At 34.4% G+C, this 25211-nt stretch overlaps 1 protein-coding gene across 1 annotated transcript in view; it reads right to left on the bottom strand.

Moving 5' to 3' along the window:
- The window catches only part of LOC124541026 (neogenin), a 192640-nt gene extending 167535 nt beyond the window's left edge, over positions 1-25105 (bottom strand). The window contains exon 1 of the mRNA XM_047118803.1: positions 24825-25105. Within this exon, the coding sequence (XP_046974759.1) occupies positions 24825-24909 (85 nt within the window). The 5' untranslated portion in view covers positions 24910-25105. The remainder of the gene's footprint in view (positions 1-24824) is intronic.
- Positions 25106-25211: the final 106 nt, after the last annotated feature.

The raw sequence follows: 25211 nt of genomic DNA, 5'->3' as shown, positions 1-25211 counted from the left end.
TACGAAAGCAAGAGACTCTCGCGATGTTTTTAACAAAGTAGATCCCTACTTTGTTACTCACTGTTACGTCACAATATATTTAAATATATATAGGTAGGCGGACGATTATATAGGCCACCTGATGGTAAGTGGTCACCATCACCCATAGACAATGATGCTGTAAGAAATATTAACTATTCTTTACATCGTAAATGTGCCACCGACCTTGGGAACTAAGATGTTATGTCCCTTGTGCCTGCAGTTTTATACTATGTAATGATATTGACAACAACATTGATCACTTCGATATAATCATTGGTAATACACCACAAAAAAGCCCTTTGCCCAGCATTGGTACACTAATAGCTCTTATTGACTTTGTTTATACTTTAAATATTTACTGTGTGATAAATCGCATTCCAATAATTTTATCAGTATTAGTGACCGCATTGTTATAATAATTATTAATAAATAATAACATAAACTAGATAAAAGTGTCTTATATGTCGACTTAGAACCTGGTCATCGAAATAGTATGTTATGCGCATGCGCACTCTTGATGTTCAATAATGAAAAAGGTATCGCTGACGTTGAATGGATGGTTAAGAAATAGAAGTGTCATATATCTCACTTAGAGCAAATGAATAAGCTAATAAAAATGGATATACATATGTTCTACTACCATAGTGTTCCATTATGGTCAATTGTTGTTATTGTGTATTGAGTACACGTTGTCAACGTGTTACTTTGAACTGGTTGAAGAATCTTCTATATCAAAAAAAAAATCAAAAATCAAAATACACTTTATTCAAGCAGGCTTTTACAAACAATTTTGAATTGCCATTTAATAACTACATATATTAAGTGAAAATACCAGCGGTTCGAAAAGTAGAGAAGAACCGGCAAGAAACTTAGCACTCATGTCAACATTAAATAATACAGCCAAGATAGTTAAATACAATTATATGAGCATGTAGTATAGCCTGCCTGGAAGTCACAAGTATAAGCTCCACGATTTTTATCATCTATATTATCTTCTATAAAATATCGGCAAAGTTAAAATTTTCTGCGGAATTGACTTTAACGACAAAAGAAGTGAGATGTAATTGGGTACCAAGTTCAATTCTATATATACACAAATATATTTGCCGACCTCCGTGGTCGAGTAGTGTGTACACCGGTTTTCATGAGTATGGCACTCCGACATCACGGGTTCGATTCCCTGCCGAGTCTATGTAGAAAATGTTCATTAGGTGTCTTGGGTCTGGGTATTATTTATCCCGAGAATCCTCCCTAGCTGTTGGAGACCCGCATAGGCGGGCCGACCTTTAGGGCGCCACGGTAGCATGCGTAAGCGATCCCGTGGCGCCCGCCGAGAGACGGTGAGGGTACCGCTGGTTTTTTAGAGGGTAAACCCGGTGGATCTGGGCGCATTCGGCGTCCAGGAAACCGGGGAATCCCACACTCCCCCCACTTTCCATCACGTGGGGGAAGCGCGTAAAGCGTTTTACCAGCGATAAAAAAAGGGCCTGGGTATTTGTGGTGCCGTCGTTACTTCTGACTTTCCATAACACAAGTGCTTCAGCTGCTTACATTGGGATCAGAGTAATGTATGTGATGTTGTCCAATATTTATTTATTATTTATATGACTTCAACCGTTACGTTCAATTTCTTGCGAGCAAGACCGTATCCCACAGATAGAGCAATGTCCCGACGCCCGCGCAGATAAACGAGTGACATATTTACAATCTCGTCACTATCAGATCGAAGTGTTGCGAGTAAACGCGCGGGCGACTATTTGACGCCATTTTTTAACCGACTTTAAATATATGACGTTCGCAACTCGAATTATTTCCTTAAATCAAAATAAACTTTATTCAAGTGGGCTTTTACAAGCACTTTTGAATCGTCATTTTACAATTAAGTGACCACCGGTTCGGAAAGTAGATTCTACCGAGAGGAACCGGAAAAAGTCAGTAGTTACTCTTTTTCAACATTTAAAAACATACAGTCATGTTAGTTAATACAATTATTTAAATTAATATGATTATGATTTATGATTGTATACAGTCGGGATTAGAAAAGATCAAAACTACTTACTTTCCGAACCGGTGGTAGCTTCACTTAATTGTAAAATAACGATTCAAAAGTCCTTGTAAAAGCCTACTTGAATAAAGTTTATTTTGATTTGAGCTGAATTGAAAAGGTTCGTCATATTAAGATCAATTTTCGTGTGTTCAGTGTGAGCGATAACCTGCTTTCAATTCAATTCTTGGTTTAATGGCTTTTAATAATCTGCTTTACCGAATTTATAACACTGACAGACATTTTTTGACAATTCAGTAGAAGATACCATATCTTATTTAAATTTGTCATGACTAATTACGCCATTAAAAATATTTCATGTTGATATAGCATCTAGTGCGTAGTGCAAAGATGTTACTCGATTTTGAACCAAGTTATCATACTATGTAAGTTTAATTTTATATGCAGTTGTTAGTTAAGTGCTTTTGTTTCAAAATGTACTTCTGTTTCAAAGTGTTTAAGACTTTATAAAGGAATTATTTTGAAAGTTTTTCTTACTCTGACTGTACAATTTCAATGATTTTTGTTGATTATATAGGAGAGAAAAAGTTCTATTTGTTTTAAATATTTCATTAAGTAAGTGGTAACTGACATACAAAATATATGTAAATATATTTAAATAAATTTCAGAAAAAGACTACAGATTTATAAAGCCATAATCTGATTGCATACTTTTAATTAAACGTCAGTTAAGAAAAACTAAATTACAACTTTAAAATTAACATTATATATCTGCATTAATATTCAATATAATACGTTAATTTATTATTACTAAAAATTTGTATCATATAATACGGACATCGAATATAATAATGAGGTCTTAATAAAAAGCTTAATTTACACCCACGCTTGCGGACCACAAGGTATAAAATAAAACCAGCCAGTCTCGATAACGTCTTATGTAGATAAGGGAAAAATATAATATTAAATAGAATTCATATCAGTAAAGAGATTCTTGAACAAAATCAATATTCGAAATCATTTGTGAAACGGCGTAAGTCGTTTTATTGATATGGTATATTGACAGTTGTATCGTTTAATTATCATACATATTGTTATCAATATTGCTTGATAACAACTTGACATTTAAATATTAATAATGAATAGACTTTTACTTGGTGGCAGGGCTTTGTGCAAGCCCGTCTGAGTAGGTACCACCCACTCATCAGATATTTTACCGCCAAATAACAGTACTTGGTAATATTGTGTTCCGGTTTGAAGGATCGGGCACAAGGGACATAACATCTTCTCTTCCCAAGGTTGGTGGCGCATTGGCGATGAAAAGAATAGTTAATGTTTCTTACAGCACTATTGTCTATGGGCGGTAGTGACCACTTAGCATCAGGTGGCCTTTATGCTCGTCCGCCAACCAACAGCATAAAAAAACTTGTATATGGTGATGAAGTCTTCTGCCATGGTGACATATCTTAATGGACCAGCTAACTCCGTGCGACGTATAAAAGTTAGCACAAGTTAGTGTGCAAACACAGATGCAGTCTTTATCCCTTATAACCTAATAGGAGGGAAAAAGCGAGGCAACCGGAAGTAATTTAGGAACCAACAGTTTTACATTCTTTCCAAAAAATCAGGAATGTAAAGACTTTGCTGCTAACGGAAGGTTTTGAGCGAGGACGTGGATATAGAGGAGACGACCAAAGAAACGATGGATGGATTGTGTGAAAGACGATATGGCTGGAAAGAATGTTACTTGTGAGATGACGTCTGACAGAGAGGTATGGAAAGAGACATGCTGCGCTGACCTCGAGTAAAATTGGGATAGGAGTAGGAGGATGAGGAATGTAAGTACAAACTTTCAACTTTCATACTCCAGGCTACTACTGAGAATTATAGAGAAAGACCCAATCGCTGTATGTTCATATACATGTAAGCACAACTGATAAACGTCCTCCTGTCAGTGTGTATATACCATTATCATGATCGGACCTTGTGAGCATAGTGTGTATTCAAATCTTTTCAGTCAGTAGCGAATAGTGACCAACACTGTTGGCTACTAAGTTCACGCACACGAGTAAGATAGTATGATGTTTGGCGAGTGTCAAGCATAGCTCTCACGCACACAAATATAATAAAGTTGGCTAGTTCGTTTTAGTCTTTTGTAGAACTGTCTGAACTTGTCATAAAAGCCTCTGATCAAAGGTACGTAATTAGGTACGTAATTTAAGGAAATTGAAGTATTTTCAAATATCCTTGATAGAAGGGCAAGTACAAAGGTCGTAATGACACCATTGCAAATTACAAAACCATAAAACGTGAAGTGCCACACTCATGGAGAGGGACAAAAACCCCAAAAAGAATAGAATCATTCAGAAGCTTCGTAAAGTATTGATTTATTGATATAATTAATAACTCCATCGGTAATCGCAATTAAGATTTTTTGGCCGTAAACTCATATCCAGATTTTTCGTCAGGACTTTTAAACCTTGTTTACTATTCTATACTAATATTATAAATGCGAAAGTAACTTTATCTGTCTGTGGCTTTTTCAACCACTGAATCGATTTGATATGAAACAAGAACACAGACTTTTATACCTAACAGCTGATGACAACCCTTAATACGCGAGAGAAACCGACGCCATTAAGTTTTAAATAAATTAAAAAATCATCACAAGGTACAAGGTACTCCATATTCCAAAAATTCGAGCCAAACCAGCAGCAAATTCCTGTCAGGTGACGCGATACAAACATAACCATTTCAAAGTGCTCGCATAAGCTTACACGAATAAAGTATAATTTGATTTCCATTTTTGAACATTTTTATGCTAATTTAAGAAACATCATAAAACCTTTTTACGAGTATTTCATTCTCAAATCGGCTTTAGCATGTTCTCTCAGTTTTTATACCTTTTATTTTGGTATTATAATATTGTACAACCATTAATAAATGTTAATATTTTGTTAAAAAAATATTTATAAATAGGCATATTAGATATTATCTCCGTGCATATTGTGTGTATGTACGGTTTATTTTAAGTATTAACTTGTTAATTAATAAACGTTTATTTATATTATATCATTACAAAATATAAAACAAAGATGCTTACCACTATCTGTCAATTTGTATGCTTCGAACTTTAATATTGAGCATCGAATTTTGATGCGGTTTTTATAACAGATAGAGTTATTCGAGAGGAAGGTTTTTGTATATAATACATGAACAATATAGTAAAGAAACACTGATAATTTTGACATTCTTTACTTTATTTAGTACCGGCACTGCAGCCGTGCGAAGCCGGTCGGGTCCCAAGTATTATATAAAATACGCTAAAAAGCTATGTACATAAGCGCTATCTCAGATGATGTAGAATATTTTTGAGAAGGTTTTAGTATAAAAATATCATATAAGTCATATGCTGCGCCATGTCGGTTTATTAAATTTAAATTAAGGTATTTTATTTAATAAATTTAAATCGTTTTATAAACAAATATATTTCAAACATAAAAAGCGGTGCATTTAAAAATGAATTTCTAAATAGAAATCACAAGCAACCGCTTTCGAAGGCCCGCGTTCGGAAATGCTGTTTCAACATTTTCACTTCGTTCTGGATCGTTCAGGAAATTCACGATTAAAATAATATTTCGCGACGTTTATTAAAATAACTCTGTCACGCAGACGACGGCGGGACGCACGGGCGGCACAATTAAAGCCTGATTAACCAGTGCAATGTTTATCGTTAATTATAAAATATAACGCACTTAAAGAATGCTGTTGGTACAGAAATGTGTTCGAGATCTGATGAAACACATTTTTTCTTAAACACAAATCTATTTATTAAATGTGGTAATATTGCCTACAATATTGATGGTCAACATTTAAATTACTAATAAGTAAGTAACTAAAGTAACAGCCCGTAAATTTCGCACTGCTTGGCTAAGGCCTCCTCTGCCATTATGGAAAGTTGGTGGAATGCACATATGGCAGAATTTGGATGGAATTAGACACATGCAGGTTTCCTCACGATGTTTCCCTTCACCGCCGAGCACGAGATGAATTATAAACAAATGAAGCACTTATATATAGTGGTGCTTGCCTGGGTTTGAACCCGAAACCGTCGGTTAAGATGCACGCGTTCTAACCACTGGGCCATCTCAGCTAGGAAAATATTGTGAGGAAACCTGCATGTGTCTAATTCCAACAATATTCTGCCATATATGTATCCACCAACCCGCGTTGGAGCGGCACGGCGAAATATGCCAAGCCTAACTAGAAGAATTATCGAAAATCTCATTGATTCAGAATGAGATCTTGGAGTGGTATTTATTTCCATGGGATTCTGGATTTACTATACAATCGGATGATATCTACTTATTCGATGATGAGCCTGAGATTATGGCCTTTACAACACCAACTGGTCTAAGGCCTTTGAGGAGAAGGTTTGGAACATATATGTCATCGTAAGATTACAAAATTCGTTAGATAACAATCTGTCTCATCAGATTTGTAATTTGTCGAAATATTGTGAACTGTAATGTATTATTGCAATTTAAAGTATTATTTTCCGCTACGTTCAGTACAGATTGTAATATAGCTAAAATTAAAGCCATTGCCCTATACAAAGTTATGTAGAATCATTTTTGTCCCTGGAATATTGTCAGCGATACTCGTGATCTAACAGCTCTGATCTCTCTCCGAACGTGTTAGATTCCGTCCCATTGGATTTGAGCTGCGAGAGATTTTGTAGTCACTGTGCTGCGCTGTTTAGTCCTCTCGAACAATCCTGATCGATATTTCAAATGTATAGGCTTATTTGTGAAGGGATTCTGTCTTCAGAATCAAAGTACAAGAATTACTTGTTATCGACTTTAAATATTTTATTCTTGTCATAAATGTCTGTGTATGTATCTAAGCAATATTTATGCCAAAATTTGTGTATATATACATTTTCTTCTGCTCATTTTTCGTTTTGTTTTTTTTTTTTCACTTTTGTTGTTATAACAAGTAATAGTAATTAATAGTTTCATTAGCATATAATGTTTGCTTTTAAATGATTTTACATAATCTTTGTACGCATATCATCTAATTGTATATTTATGTTAGAATGATAAATGTATAAAATATTTTTTCTAAAAAATAACACCGATTTCAAAGTGATCACTAAAAATCTTTAGGCTTTATATATTTTGATTTTTTAGTAAATTGTTCTTTATAATTTGTTGACACCATTGTTATACCGTATCAGGATACAGTAATCATAATTGATTGTTAATTGTGTTGGTGTAAAAGCCTTAATGAAAAGGCGGTATATTAATATAAGGCGGTTAAAAAAATATATTTTCAAGACAGTAGGTATGAGCGATATCTGAATTTTGTGACATTGGCGTTAATATACTACCTAATACCTGTGACTTCCAAGCAGGATATAATAATTTAAATAATTGTATTTATCTAACATGACTTTGTATTTTGTTAAATGTTAAAACAGAGTAACTACTGAGTTTCTTACCGGTTCTTCTCGGTAGATTCTACTTTCCGAACCGTTGGTAGCTTCACTTAATTGTAAAATGACGATTCAAAAGTGCTTGTAAAAGCCTACTTTAATAAAGTTTATTTTGATTTGATTTGATTTTATTTGTCTGTTCGACGGGACTTTCTCTGGCAGATTTAATAAGGAGCAACTTAGGCTACCACAACTTTTTGTTAAAATTAAATGCACATTCAGTCGGGGGCATAGTTATAAAGATAACAAAACACAAAATAAGATTCATAGCTTATTGTACTTATCCTAACACGGCCCTTTAAGATTGACATTCCCGAAACAGCTCCAGCGAAATGTATCTTCATAATCTACCGCAAACCTGAAATATTCAGCAATGAGAGATGACAAGACTCCTGGCATTCGTATAACGGTACGTTGGAACTCAGAAACAATTCGCGGTATATCTCTATCCCCCCAGTTATTATTAGAAATGCCATTACGTACGTGAGCTGAAAGGGTGATTTCAGGATAGTTTTTTTATTAAAAAAAATAAATCATTTATCGGTCGGAACGACGGTGCACGCGTTGATTTTATTTTTGTTAAAAAAAAACTATCGCTATACGATTTGAAGCGTTTCAATTTATTTAGCCGAGATTGTGAATAAAATATATTGATTTCATCTCAATTCCAAATAATAGTAGGTATAATATATAAACCTATATCATCATCATCATTACATAGTATAAAACAAAGTCATTTACCGCTGTCTGTCCTTAGATCTTTAAAATGATGCAACGGATTTTAATGGGATTTAAAATGTTAGACAACATCATATACATGACTCTGATCCAAACTTAAGTGGCTAAAGCACTTGTATTATAGAAAATCATAAGTATCGACGGCATCGCAAATAGTCAGACCCAAAACGACGTAAAGACTAATGAACTTTTTCTACATGAAATCGGCCGGGAATTGAACCCGGGACCTCGGAGTGGACCCATGAAAACCGGTGAACACACTACTCGATTACGAAGGTCGTACCTATGTTATAGAGACAAAGTTTTCAATTTTTTAAAGAACGTAATTTATTCTAAAATCCAGTTTCATCCAAAATAAAATTGGATAGGACCGATACTTTTCTCCTTCGAGAAAATGTCTTTAAACTATAAAATATTCAATCGAACAATCGTCTAAGTGCTGAAGTACCACAGAACTGGACAGCATATTAGAAGAGGCTCGTGAGGTTTAACTAACCATAAAAACCGTTACCTTACTTGGTGTTTTTTTTTAGCTACGAAGCATTAAGTCGTATCTAAGATGCCTGATCTACAAGGCACATAAACTTTCCTCCTTATTGAGATAATATTTCAATACATTACTAGCGACCTGCCTCGGCTTCGCAGGAGTCTAATGCTGATATAAAAGAGTATTACCAAAACATAAACGTCTTAATTCTTAGGGGACTTTGATACCCCGAAAGTTTTACGTCTTTTAAGTCCTTCCATGGAATTAAAATTCATAACAAATTTAATCAAATTCGACCGAATGCACTCAACCGAGTGTTTCGCCGAAATAGCAATGGAAATAAGTGAAAGATGAATATGTCACAAAACTCTACTCACTAGACTCACTAGACCTGTACATTAATAGGGTAATCAAATCACACCAGCGAAGGAAAAAGGATTAATTAATATTTCACTGCATTCCGTTCACATTTGTAAGTAACACTTTTTCCGTAAAATTATATACCTTATTCCATTTTCGTATTTTCAAATGATTCTACTCTCCGTTACCACTTCTGAAACACCCTGTATTCTTAGACCTAAACGACAGACGAACATAAAAATGGGACTTTAATGGTGTCGCTGCAAATAATTTTTCCCATAAAATTTGGGACCCAGCCACCATGGCTTTATGGGTTTTCGAGGGCAGTTAAGACTCACATTTTTTTCATGTTACAATGTTCATAAAAACGTATAACAAGGTATATACATTATATTATTACATTTTCTGATTTACTTCGTCTTGCTCTATATATGTATATTCTTTAAGTTATAATTAGACACATATAAAAGAAATACTTAATACTATCTTTAATGGCACAAGGTGATAATAGCAACTTTGTCCTTGAATTAACACCATACTATTGGTCTTCTTATTAAATCTGTGACATTATAAAAGATTTCTATAAGAAGTTTGGAAATAAAATTTTATTATACATATCAATATATTTAAGAAGAACTATTTGTAATTCAATATTATTTTAATACTTATAATTCAATATATACGAGCTATGTTTTTATTTCATTTAACGACATCCATGTGCTCACTGTTACCCGTGCTTTTTTACATTCTACTTTAATACTTATTTTAATTATTTGGCGTTAAATATTTTACTTTTTCTACCGAACATCACCTGATCTTCACAGGACTTCAAGCTATTCTGGTCGTCTTGGAAGCTAAGATCAGAGATATTAGCAAATCAACTCCTAACATTGCATCCAACATATCATACATACATATGGTTTTTGGTCAAAATATTGAGAAAATTCGATTCAAAAGTAACAGTCTCCTTAAGTCCTTCTTTCAATATACGAATACATTCTTTTTATTAAAACAATAACCAATGACATACATACATATAACATAACTTAAGAAAAACATTACAAATCGGTACGTACTTATTCAATGGGTGCAAACGCCTGAACTAGGCCGAGCCTGTGTCTCAGATGCTAGACTACAATGACTACATACAATTTTAAATATGACATCCTAACAGGATGGAAGGTCTTGAGCATGGAGGTGGATGGATATAGAGGCAGGGGACGACCCAAGAAACGATGGATGGATTGCTGGAAAGACGATATGATTGATAAATAAAATTTTAACAAAAAGAACAACCGACTTCAAACAAAACACTATTTTAAAACAAATTAAAATGCACTAAAAAGTAATAAAAATAATTGCATATTTAACACATTTTTGAGAGTCCTCCTAGGTAAAATGAAATGAAAAATATTAGACTACTTAAAAGTCGATTTACGATTATATAACGTAGTTATAGTTATTGTTATATTTGGAGCCGGTGTCAGCCATAGGCACACGCTTCAACAATCAAAAGAAAGAAGCGATACGAGCCTCTTGATTGACCCAGTATAATATCGTATAAAAGGTAATTTGTAAGAAACATTTCTTAAAGTATTCTCGTATTATTTTTTTATAGGTATAGTATAGGTTGGCTGAAATAAAAATTTTTGAATTGCTGAATTTTTTTTTGTTTGAAAGATAGTCCTTTCAAACAAAAAAAAATTATCAAAATCGGTCCACCCAGTAAAAAGTTATGAGGTAACATAAAAAAAAAAAAAAAAAAAAAAAAAATACAGACGAATTGATAACCTCCTCCTTTTTGAAGTCGGTTGAAAAGAATCTTACTTGTGAGATGACGTCCGCCAGAGGAGTATGGAAGAAGACATGTTGCGCCGACCCCAAGCTAAAATGGGATAAGGGCAGGATGGTGATGTTAAATTGTAATCAGAAGTGACGTTAAGTAACTATAGTGTTGTATTATTTTTTCATCTGCCGACAAAAAATATCGAAGTATACTTATCTCATGATAAAACAGATACAACCCAAAACTATAACGATACAAAATCGGCGAAAAAATCTTCAGCTTATTTTTCAAATTAATTACAATTTCCAACATACAAAGAAAACAATAGTATTCTTCACAAAGTGTTGTGTCATTTATGAACATAACAAGCAAATATCGATCATGTTCTAAGAACAGTTTCAGACTATATTTACGTGACGTCTCGAATCCTCTCTCCAGAAGACGTCAGACCACATCATGTCAGAATATTGTGCACGTCTTTATAAAAATGAAACTAAAATATAAATACCTTTGATGGGTGACGGGACACGAAAATCTAGTGTGAACGTGCTATTAGCAAGTTGACTTTCAAATGGGGATGTGTCAGATATAATTTGAAGCAATGAAAGAAGACAGGCGCGCAGCCTCAGAGCGTCGAAGAAATGTGGACGTTGAGAAATATCTTTTTGGTATACAGATATTTTTTATTCTTTACTAGCTGTAACCCGCGATTATATGCGCGTTTGAATTTAACATATCAATTAATGTTCAATTCAGATTTAATATAACTTATTAATTCTGTGTTATAGCGTTTGTGATATTAATGCGCCCGATGTGACTCACTTCTAAAATGACGAAAACGAACTTAGAGAGATTTTATTTATTTCATTTGGTTCTCCAACAACGTGCACACAGATTAAAATGATATATGATATACTAGTGGCATAGTTACATACATAGCGAGTGGACATAAGTTTCTTTGTATATTGAAATAAAACTAGTTTTAACGGATTTAATTCGTGGTCAAGGGTAGACTCTTCCCGTGACCACGAACGCTGTAAAGTGCTCGAAACGTCGGGATGATAAAAATAATTAATATCAATCACTTAAAGAAGATCACAGCATGCACAAAAAGAAAACACTCAACATCTTAACCCAATGTAACTTCTTCATTTTAAAACTACCTAGTTAAAAATATTTTTTTCAAAGAAATATATAAAAAAGAGAAAGACTGATACGTGTTAAATTTCTTAGTCAATATCGCAAATTACCGCAGTGAGTTTTGACTAAGTTAGTAATGTGCTGAAATGTGCCCAGGACTTGAAAAAAAGGACCTCCTCATAAAAATGTCATTTTTTTGAGTAAATTTTTTTTCAAGCGGCACATCACAGCACATACTGGGCACATATCAGCACACTTTTTTTTAATAGAAATTCAAAAATTGCGGTTTCATCAAAATTCGCAAAAATTTAAACGTTATAATTTAGTGTTCACATTCAAATTACAAAATCAAAATACATTTCGGTACATGTTAAGTAGAAAAATATTAACAAAAGCTCATATTAATCACCATTAGGGGCAATCTACCCTTAAATAACGCACCCCTCCCAAACCAATTCTTTCATTCGGTCACGACTTGGCCATAAATCAAATAAATACGCTATCACAGAATTAACGAAACTTATAAAAACACCATCAACTCCGAATAGTTTAGTAAACAGCTATAGGTAATAATACTATGTACTACTAGTAAATATACATAAATACTTGTACATAATAAAATTGTTAGGAAGGCTTGAGTGTGAATGTGTCTGGATATAGAGGTAGGGAACGACCAATGAAACGATGGATAGATTGTGTGGAAGATGATATGCAAGAAAGAAAGAAGAAGGCATGCCGCACCGACCCCAAGTAAATTGGGATACGGGATGATGATGTAATAACTTGTACATAATAAAACTTGAAAGTGGATAAGGTACCATTTATTTTGGTATTTATAGTCAATAGCAAAATTATGTGAAAAATATCAATCCCAAACGGTTCCCATAACTGGTATAACATTCTGAAATAAGATTTGACAGAAACATACTAACAGTTAATTTAAATAAAAGCTCGATACTTCTATGTAGAGCAGAGATGGCCCAGTGGTTAGAACGCGTGCATCTTAACCGATGATTGCGGGTTCGAATCCAGGCAAGCACCCCTGATTCATGTGCTTAATTTGTCTTTATAATTCATCTCGTGCTCAGCGGTGAAGGAAAACATCGTGAGGAAACCTGCATGTGACAAGTTTCATAGAAATTCTGCCACATGTGTAATCCACCAACCCGCATTGGAACAGCGTGGTGGAATATGTTCCAATCCCTCTCCTTAATGGAAGAGGAGGCCTTAGCCCAGCAGTGGGTAATTTACAGGCTGTTACTTTACTTTTTTTCTATGTAAGTTTGACGATCTCCGTGGTCGAGTTTAGTGTACACCGGTTTTCATGGGTACGCCACGCCGAGGTCCCGGTTTCGATTTCCGGCTGAGTCTTGGGTCTGGATGTTTGTGGTACCGTCGTTACTTCTAATTTTCCATAACACATGTGTAATAATTTTTTTTTCTACTTACATAGGAATTAGAGTAATGTATGTGATGTATATCGTATATATATTTATGTAAATCTTTGTGCAAGGCCGTCTAGGGAGGTACCATCTATTCATCAAACATCCTACCAGCAAGCATTAATATTTAGTATCCCTAAGTTTCAATTCGAGCTTCAGGTACATGAGACATCTTTCATGACGACAGGAATTTCTAAAACAATTTATGGCACTAATGCTATTATAAAAAAAAACACGTTTTTTATACATCCCTTAATGGAGCAATGTTGTATGTCCCAAGGTCATATCTTCAACAGGGCATTAATTACACAGGTCTGCGACCAAAAAACTGCATAGGATTTTTTTACATTTTCTTACAGATTTTAGCCTCCCAAAAACAGAAAAAATATTCAAATTATTATATCACATAAGTTTTTATGTATATTGCAGTTTATTTGTTCATTGGTAATAAACATATATGATTTTTATTTGATAATTGAGAAGAAGCACCTGAGCTGTTGGCGAGATTAGAAATGTTTTAACATGTTGAGACAAGTCTAATGACGTATATCGCTAAGAAAAAATCTTTTCGATTTGGAATTCCTATGATGAGGCGTGAGCAGAAAAATCACACCACAGACTTCTACTTCTGCTCAGTTGACGCAAGGGGATTCAATTCAAAAAACAAAAGAAACATAATTTATCCTAATGTTGACGTCAGCTATACGTCCAGTGCTCCATAGCTCCGAGATATCTATCCCGCAGCCACCTTCCAGTTTGGATGAATACGCCAGTGAGTTGGAGGACGAAGCTACATTGCCGGCTCCGGGTGAATCAAGCTCAGATTTAACTTTTGACGAAGAAGGATGATTTGTAGGGACTTCAAAATACTGACAATGCTTTTGGGTCAGCAGGCAGGCTATATTAAATACTCATGCTTCTTGTGCTTGTGGGATACTAGAGCCAGAGAGAACAGCACTGGAAAAAAAGTGATAGGCCTTCCCGAGAAACTTTAAACCTGGAGAGAAAAATGTTATAAACACTACCTTGGTACCACCAGAAAAGGTTTTGTTGCCCCCTCACCTTATCAAATTAGGGTTGATGAAACAATTTGTAAAATCGCTGCAAAAGGATGGAGACTGTTTCAAATATATATGTACAAAATTCCCGAAGCTGTCAGACGCAAAGTTGAAAGAGGGAGTTTTCACCGGCCACGACATAAGAAAACTTTTAACGGAAGCTTCATTTGTGAAAACTATGAATGAGAAGGAAAAAGAAGCTTGGGTGTCGTTCAAGGACGTAGTGCGAAAGTTTTTGGAAAATACTAAGGATCCTAACTATAAAACCATTGTGCAACGGATGCTAGCAGAATACGAAGCTCAAGGCTGCAAGATGAGCTTGAAGGTCCATTTTTTATACTCTCACATAGACTATTTTCCTGAAAACCTGGGAAAAGCTTACAGTGAAGAGCAGGGGGAGCGATTTCACCAGGATGTCCGGATATCGAGAGAAGGTAATAAGGGCGCTGGGATGTCACTATGCTTGCTGACTACTGTTGGCTGTTTAAGCGAGAAACTGAAGATGAAAATAGGAAAAGGACTCATCAAAGTATCAAGCAAAAGAAGAAGAGGTTTAATAAAGAACATGAATAAGTATATGTATTAAATTAATGTATCGTTAGCTTTTAAAATAAATACTTATTATTTGAAAATTTTGAATAAAAGACTCCTTTAACCATTTTTTTGTATTTGAATTTGCAAAAAATTCTTATGTGATAGAAAAACATGGCCGTCATTTTTGGAATCAGCGCACTTTAAAACATATAATTCAGTAAAAATTTCTCCTGCAGCTGACAATTTTTTTTTTTTCGCAGACCTGTGTTATTCATACTTTCGCTATAAAGTAGGTCATGAGCGCTCTGTTAACCCATATACACCCTGAGCTTTTTTGACATATATTTTAATAATATTAACTCATGAACTTTCAACGAGCTCTGCTATAGGAATTTATAGTTTTAACCAAGTCATGATAGACATTGTTTCGATATGGGGAAAATAAACACATGGGCAAATTAGGTTCAAAATGGTTATACTAGCTATAAATTCTCCAAAACATCAGCTTTTTGGATTGAACCAACAACAATGCACTGATAGAAATCCTATCTTAATCCACTGGTGACAGGAGGACTGGTTCGTATTTTGCCCATTAATTACTAATTGTCGCTCGCGGCTTCGTTTGCGTTGTAGTGGGTTAATTGTCATGTGTTGGGCAAAAAAACGTAGCTAAATTTTAACTGAACTATGAACCAAATTTCATCAAATTCGATTCATTGTATTGGTCGTGAAAGAGTGACAGACATACAGTTATTTTCACATTTATAATATTAATATAGATTTTTGGGAGGAATTCGCTTGCATCCTCACGTGTTGTGCTTAAGACTGGTATAGTATTCTATATATAGGTTATCATTTATTTTCATATAAATAAAAAATATATATGACCACACATAACTGCATTATTGGCTAGTGCCAATAACCTACAAAAATTCAATAACTTTTGTTTAAACTTGCTTACAAGTAATTTGTGATTCATATCAATGTTTATTTTTAACTAGTTTATTTAATTGACTGAAATAATAAAAATGTATTATTCGAAGTGAAATAACAATTCCAGTTTTGTATATTTGTGTTTTTGCTTGTAAGTGGGAGGTCACTACCCACAACAATTGTTTTACGGAAAAAGAACAATGCTATTCTGTTTAATTATAAATATTACTAGTAAAAATCAAAAAAGTTCGAAAAGTAGATCCTACCGAGAAGAACCGGCAAGAAACTCAATAGTTACTCTTTTTTAACATTTAAAAAAGCTTTCAGCTTTCCTGAACTACTTCTGAGCAATAAAATTACTTAAGATAACATCTTACTGAACTTATTGACTAACTCAACCTATGTCAGGTTGAGTTAGTCAATAGTCAAGCATCTTCGTATATCACAATTCATGCAAAACCATACTAAATTATATACCAATATTGTCCCATGAACTCAGTCCAATGATGTGATAATAATCCCTTGACTATAAGATTTTAAATTGACATGGTTATTTTTATTATTAAAGTTATTAATTTCGGGATATTTACCATGTTCTTTATTTTAGTTTTGTTGTTGTTTGTTCACGAATGCCTTGTTGTCTCGTGACGAAGACATTCGTAGACGATGTCGAAATATTGAGCTCCACCGAACAAAAATAAAAAACATGGTAAATATCCCGAAATTAATAAATTTAATAAGCACTTAAGTACTATCTGAGATTATCGAATTCGAACAGACAGACAAAATGAAGGAATTAAATTTAATAGTTTAAATGCATATACACAATATGGATATCAAATTTGAATTAAATCAATATTGTCAGAAGCAACACTCATTTGCAACAATTAAACTATATTGCATCGCACACAAACATTAAGATACACACTAATATATGTACGTATGAGTGGTATTCGCACGCGACTTCACTTCCATTTTAATTCGCGGCTGTTCGTTGTCATGTATTAGGCAAAAAGTAGCCCATGTCCTTTCCTGGAGTTCAAGTTTGCAAAGCAAAAGCAACAGCCTGTAAATTTCCCACAGCTGGGCTAATGGCCTACTCTCCTATTAAGAAGGGTTTGGAACATATTCCACCACGCTGTTCCAATGCGGATTGGTGGAATGCACATGTGGCAGAATTTCAATGAAATAAGACACACGATGTTTTCCTTTACCGCCAAGCACGAGATGAATTATAAACACAAATTAAGCATATATATATAGTGGTGCTTGCCTGGGTTTGAACCCGAAATCATCAGTTAAGATGCACGTGTTCTAACCACTGGGCCATCACAGCTCTTCGTTCAAGTTTGCTTCATACCAAATTTCATCAAATTATGTTCAGTGGTTTGGTCGTGAAAGAGGCGCAGACAGACAGAGTTACTTTCACATTGATAATATGAATATAGATTTAGCTCGTCTTCGTGTATGCAACACGTTACATGTTATATGTTACATTACGGCTCGTGGGATGGGATGCTGCGTCATAAATAATAAGAAAAGAAAACGGCCAAGTGCGAGTCGGTTTCGCACACGAAGGGTTACATGGCCATAAAAACGGCATAAAAATGTCTATTATTTGGAAATCCACTTAAATTTTAACTTTATAATTTTATCAAGGCAGGAGCTGGATGCGAGTAGCGGCTGAAAGACTGGGGTCTTTTAGTGACGTGCATTTCGAAGGCCTATGTCCAGTAGTGGAAAAATATGGGCTGCTAATGATGGTGATGAAAATTTCAAATGTGTACCTAAAACGGTTTATAAGATACCTGGTGACAATCTGACGGAAAGCGGAATCCCATTTAACCATTTGAGTACGGAACCCTAAAACCGATATACTTTTACCGTTTCGTCGTAAAACATATTCAACAATCGAATGTAACATGTTCGGCGAGAACGTAAAGATTTTTACAATTGACTGTTTTTAGACGAATTTATATTCGGCATGCGCTTACGATGCGTCCAGACTTCCGCGTTTTACTTGCTGTTGGAGCTTTGTGCAATTGCATCTGTGTAGTGCAACAACAACAACAACAGCCTGTAAATTCCCACTGCTGGGCTAAAGGCCTCCTCTCCCTTTAAGGACAAGGTTTTGGAACATATTCCACCACGCTGTTCCAATGCGGGTTGGTGGAATACACATGAGGCAGAATTTCTATGAAATTGGTCACATGCAGGTTTCCTCACGATGTTTTCCTTCACCGCTGAGCACGAGATGAATTATAAAGACAAATTATATAGATATTAGATATATAACACACATATATAATTGTATTTAACTAATATGACTGTATTTTTAAATATTAAAAAAGACTTAACTAATGACTTACCTGCTGGTTCTTCTCGGTAGAATCTACTTTCCGAACCGGTGGTAGCTTCACTAAATATTGTTTTTAAATGACACTTGAATAACTTAAATTTTAATTTAGTTTCCATATTTATTAATGATATCTATATAACATCAATTTCTTTATTGATAAATAGCAAACGTTCTAAACGGGAGAGACAAACGTCTAATATATTAATCAAGAACTGTTTGTACTGCATAATATAGCAGAGGCATTATCATATGTAATACCTAATACTGCCGTTTGTATACAATGCTGATACTAAGTATACTACAGAATTTGTTTATTTACGACATCACATTAGAAACTTGTAAATAATCAGTCTTTCTTTACTATATTATCCATGTATTATTCTATAAGAATTTCCATTGTTATATTATTATATACTAGCGCCCCTGCTTCGCACTGGTAAAATAATGATAATAAATATAAAACATAATATATGTTTATTTACGACATCACATTAGAAGCCTCTAAATTTATCCTTGATTATCCATATATTGTACATGTATCATAAATATAGACCTTCCTCTCGAATCACTCTATCTATTGAAAAAAACCGCATCAAATTCCGTTGCGTAATTTTAAAGATCTAAGCATACATAGGGACAGACTTGTAGCGTAAGCGACTTTGTTTTATACTGTGTAAAGATTATATGATTTGTCCATTACAAAGTTATTGTAAAACGTTACGAAAACAAACTGTACCAAACCTGCAATCGCATCGCCCACGAGAGCGCGCATACCGTTAACAGATAACGGATTCGAATTCGCGACCCTCGAAGTATTTACGCTATTAATAACTTAATCTTTAATCTATCCCGTGTAATTTGTTAACAATTGTGTAAAATCAAAGCGAGCTTTTGTTACGAAACGCCGGTTCTATCCGTTATTATGTACTTGTTGTATTTTGACACAGAACTATGTTATAGAAATGGCGTACAACAAACATTAACAGCACGTAAATTTCCCACTGCTGGGCTTCCGAGCTTTGGGCTTTGAGGAGAAGATTTATGATGCATTTCCAGGTAGTTGAGCTTTTTAGCAAGCCCATCTGGGTACCAGCTACTCATCATATATTCTACCACCACTTACTGTGTACTGTTGTGTTCCGGATTTGAGGTGAGTGAGCCAGTGTACTTGGTGGTAGGGGTTTGTGTAAACGCGTTTTTATCAATCAGTCATTTTATTATATTCTACGCCTAAGTAGTTACTTAGTGTAGTAGACTTCCACCTCATCATCCTCCTGCCCTTATCCCAATTAACTTGGGGTCGGCGAAACATGTCTTCTTTTTCCGTACATCCCTACCTGACGTCATCTCACAAGAAACATTATTTCAGCCATATCATCTTTCACACAATCAGTATATTACATTCATCTCTTACACATAGTAGTATACTTCAAGTAGAATCATCATAAGATGATATTAAAAGTAAAGATCCCACTGGTACTCAACTTTGCAGTTACTCTTTTGAAATACAAAGTTATGTCAGTTAAATACAATGATATATAACTACCCTGCCTGAAAGTCGATAATTATTACAAAAACAACAAACATTTATAATAAACGATTTGAATTTATGAATCGCCATTTTAAAAACATCTGCAGAAATTTCATAAAGAAACGAATGCCTTACTCCAACGAGGACTTCTTGACTCTGCGGCGTCGAAAACTCGCCGTTACAAGCTCATCTTTGCCTCTCGTGTAAAGAATGATTATCATCGATCCTATCAAAGTGATCAGCGTTACTATAAACATAAGTGTTAGCGAGTAACCCTAGCACGGTACTGTCATAGGATATCTTCGTTAATTATATCAAAACATTATAACATATAATAATTACAACATAAATTTAAGACTGACACAAATATATATATAAGTATTTAGGACATATAAAATTAGTAGCGACCCGCCCCGGCTTCGCACGGGTGCAATGATGTGACATCACAGTAGAAATTATCAGTGTTTCTTTACGAAATTTTCCTTGCATTCAATATTAAAACCTAGATAGAGTGATTTGACTTTATCTACTTAAAAAAAACCGTATCAAAATCCGTTTCGTAGTCTTAAAGATTTAATCATAAATAGGGATATAAAGGACAGAAAAAGCGACTTTGTTTTATACCGTGTAATGATAATGATAGATGTTGGATTTATTTTGTCAATTTTGAATTTATTTTATCAGTCTGATCTATTGAAATTACACAATATTGTTGTAAATATATTACATACATACCTATATAATTGCATTTTTTTAATTTTGAAAAAGAGTAGAAAACTTCTAAGTTTCTCGTCGGTTCTTCTCGGCAGAATCTACTTCCCGAATCGGTGACTTCACTTAATATATAATATATATAGATATTAAATGACGATTCAAAAATGTTTTTAAAAGCCTACTTGTATAAAGTATAGTAAAGTAGTGACGCAAATATAAGTATACCTATTATAAATAATTAAAAAATTAGTCAACGCCTAGAATACCACAGCCTATCTGTGAGACACACGTGACACTTCCAAGACATTCTAAGCTAAGGTATTTACGCAAGCATTACGAACGGTTCGAACCTGCAATTTAAGTAAAACAGGATGGTGAGTACGTAGTCGGAATGCCCACGCCATAATCCGCGCTGTTACCAACTCGATTGAGCAAGTGATCGCTGATCGTTGGGCTAAATATACTTATCTAACTGTTATTGTTTCTAGATATTTGGTTTATAACCATCGTCTTTACATAGTATTAAACGAAGTCGCTTTATACTATGTAAAGACGCTGTCTACCCCTATGCATACATAGGTATAAAGCTTAGATCATTCAAATTACGCAACGGATTTTGAAGCAGTTTTTTTTTAATAGATGGAGTGATTTGATAAACAAGAAAAAATCTGTAGTATATTTAGTATCAGCTTTGCGCCCGTGCGAAGCCGGGGCTGGTCGATAGTTTGGTACATAGGTAGCTAAAGCCTGCGGTTTTACAAAACATATATTATTATATCACAAAAAATATAATCTATATCCTTTAAATACAAATCCATAGTATAAAACAAGGTCCCTCTGTCCGTACGCTTATATCTCTTAAACTTCGCAACAGATTTTGATGCGGTTTTCATCAACAAATTGTGATTTGAGAGGAAGGTTTGTATGTATAATATATGCTTATTAAAGTTAAAAAAGAATTTCAACTTTCTTTCTTTTTATTTGTTCTTCAATTTAAAAAGGATATATACACCCTTATGGTACCCGTACAGAGGCGGAGCGGATAGCTAGTTGATTATAAGGAAACTACCTCAATGACCAGAGATTAGTACCTGCACTTAATTTTGAAATTAATCTAAAGTAGCTATCAAGGAAACAAGGCGGGGAATAATGACTGAATCTGTATTACACAGACAATAAAAGGGCAAAGTTGAAATGGCTCTGCTCAAGTAGTCAAACCTATGTAACAACTTGTTCTTAGACGTAATTTCTTTACAGTCCTTTGTTTTCGGGACTGCCTTTACGCGGCAAAATCGTACGTCACGACATCATAGATTTTAGACGTACACACAGAAATTACAGAACAGCACGTGTTTTCACCAATCCGAAAAATAAAGTATCAATTATCGTAATCAGTATCTATTATGAGTTTAAAAATGGTTATTAACTAAAGTAGAAAATAATACTTAATTTTGTTAAAAATCCACAAATAAAAATGCATTTTTTTAAACGTTTGTCACGTGACACAAAACGCTCCTGATAGGCCGGGCTTATGATGAAGTCACTTGCTTGTTGCTTGCCTACTATATGCACCACATAATAAAATACAGGCAAGTGACGTCACCGACCTCATTTCAGCGCCATATTTTCCAAATAATATAAAATGGATTTTAAAAACCAGTTAAATAGCCTATAGCAGCGTCGTGGAATACGCCTCAAGCCTTCTAGCCAATAAACGAACTCCAAAATAGTTGATGAAGCATAAGTCCAGGCAATGCACATTTACAGCTAGCTACTTTTTCCATTAAGTAAAACATATTTTTTTATGTGATTGAAGACAAACGAGCAGGCGGCTCTGATGAAAAGTGGCTTGCAACACCAGGGGGCTTGCAGGTGCATTGCCGGCCTTTAAGGAAGGAGTACGCTCATTTCTTGAAGGTTCCCAAGTCGTATCGGTTCGAAAAAACCGCCGGCGAAAGCTGGTTCTACCAGTGGTATAACATATATGACGTGGAGTCGTTAAGATTATTATAATTTATATTATTTGTTCGGGGTCGCCATCTTTGTCATTCATATTCACCTAACAATACGAATCGATAGCTGTACTATCGTATATTCCCTTTTTTACACCCTTTCATAGGCCGCGACATCATTTGTCACCCTTCTTGACAGCCCTATTCTCTCTTTTCTTAACATGACAAAATCGCGAACACTGACTATCCAGTATCCAAATCTTATTGGAGAACAGTAGGACTATTCTGTAACAAGATACTCGAATCTTACCGGCGAACACGATTGTGAAATGTCAAAATGAGTTAAACATTGGCGATAATAATGTATACTAATATTATAAATGTGATAGTAACTCTGTCTGTCTGTCTGCCTGTAGTGTGTATCAAACCATTGAATTTGATGAAATTTGGCGTGAAACTAATTTGAACTCCAAGGCAGGACATAGGCTACTTTGTTTGCCTGACACATTACAACCAAACCCATAAAACGCGAGCGGATAGGCGGGTGATAACTAGTGAATAAACTTCGAGTAAAAGATATTATTTTTCGCAGCGTATGACAGACTTCTTTTATTTCATTTCATTTCGTAAACTGCAAGTCATTCATTTGGCGCTAAAAGGATAAAACCTTTTTTAAATGATTTTTTTTTATGTCAAATAGTATATATAAGTTCGGGAATACACATACAGTAACCGGCCAGTTTCTGTTTGCCGTTCGTTTACATTTGGCAGTTATATTTAAAATCGTAACAATTTACGCAATTGCAATCTAGAATCCTCTTCATTTTCTACACATCTATGAATAGAGCTCTTCAAAATGAAATCATAACTATGTTTTTTTTTATGTGCAGCCAGCGTCCCATAATCGTTGATATAAAAAACTGAACTGCTTACGCTACCAATAATAAGGTGAATTATTACTCAATATATATTCAATTTTATTTATATCACATTTTGACATTATCAATTGTGTTCTGTAGGATTATTCTGCAATAAGAAACTCGAACAATTACAATTATTTTAAGATTTATGGTATAAATATATTGGCAATATCCCACGAGTGAGATACGAAGTGAATTCTTACAGAATCGCACTGCTGCTTCGAGATTCGAGTTACTTACAGAATACCGCTATAAATGTCAAAAACAATACTCAACTTGCCTATACACAATGCAAGCCTGACATTTCATGGGCTTTTAATTTTGTTTATAAATAGATTAAATAAAACAGCGTAAGTAAACCTGTTTGTTACGAATGATCTCCAGTGTGTATCCAAGGCTTCTTCGTCTTCAGAAAGTCAGCCAGTGGCGAACAGTGGGACATATTCGGGAATTTAGTAAGATATACTTTTGTTATGTACTTATGACATTTTTTTCCAACTGCGTTCGATTTTCAAATTAAATCCAAACACAACTATTTATTTGTAACGATTTATTGCAACGTATCTGATGGAAAAATTTCTTGAGATTCAATTCTGAAAATATTATCAATTAAATATACTTCAATATTAGTAACGCTCTTCAATGAAGCGCTTTCGAAGACGCATCTTAAAGTGAATAGACATCTGATTTACATTAAGTAATGCTTTAAGTGTTTATACTAAACTATAATAATTAACAGTTCAATTTAGCTCTGTTCCAAATTCAAAAATTTAAATTAACTTTTTTTAAACAACTTAAGACGAAACAAACAACTTTTCTAAATAAAAACACGTCGTATTGTAATAAAAATAGCCCTAATTAGAAAATACATAACATTCTTTATGTGTTTGTTTATAAACCTCTAAAGGAATATAGCTTTTAATTAGCTTAAAGCACTCTATAAAATGCATTAAAGTCTCGCGGCGTCGTTACATCTCGAAGGGAACGTAAGAGACGTCAACGGAGCCCTAACATCAATAAATACACCAGCAAAACGCCCCCGTACATCACTTAGACATTAATGCGTTTCCCTAATTAAATAGACCTATAAACAGTTACCCGAACGTAAATAAACGTCTAGTCGTTCAACGCTTCCATAAAACTGTGAAAATACCACTAATTCTCCATACGAATCTGAAGTATTTAGGATTTATATAGTCTTATTAAAGTTTGAAAAATAAGCTTATTTTACAAAAAAGTTTTACAATTCATGATAAATATACAAATAAAATTAATGATTATCATTATGAATCTATGTAGACTCAGCGATCGATTGTAAGAGATAATATTTATAAGAAAGGCGCTTACCTTGAGTGTACGTAAACAAATATACAAAACCCAGCAAAAAAATCCAGTTCCCAACACCAAATCGAAACATTTCTGTCCGGCACATATTTAAACGCACTGAAACTACACTTCACAACAGGTTTTAATTCATCATTATCACATTTTCACACAAAAATCGCATTAAAATCAAATAGCACTTCAAGCGACGCAATGCCGATGGAACACCGTACGATCCGCCATTTTCGTCAGCCTGCTACTGATACGTTCGGATATCCAGCTCGAACTCAATAATGAAAGGTCATTGTCCGGAACAATCATGTTAGGGACTAGTGTGAACTCAGCCGATTTAAGTATGTTTGGACTGAAGATAGATACAAAAACGAAAAAGAAATTTATCTATGGATTAAA

Source organism: Vanessa cardui, chromosome 27 (genome assembly GCF_905220365.1).
Source record: "Vanessa cardui chromosome 27, ilVanCard2.1, whole genome shotgun sequence".
In the NCBI taxonomy this organism is placed as follows: Eukaryota; Metazoa; Arthropoda; class Insecta; order Lepidoptera; family Nymphalidae; genus Vanessa; species Vanessa cardui.
Note: the sequence above shows the minus strand (reverse complement) of the source record. Positions and strands in the feature narration are given on the sequence as shown.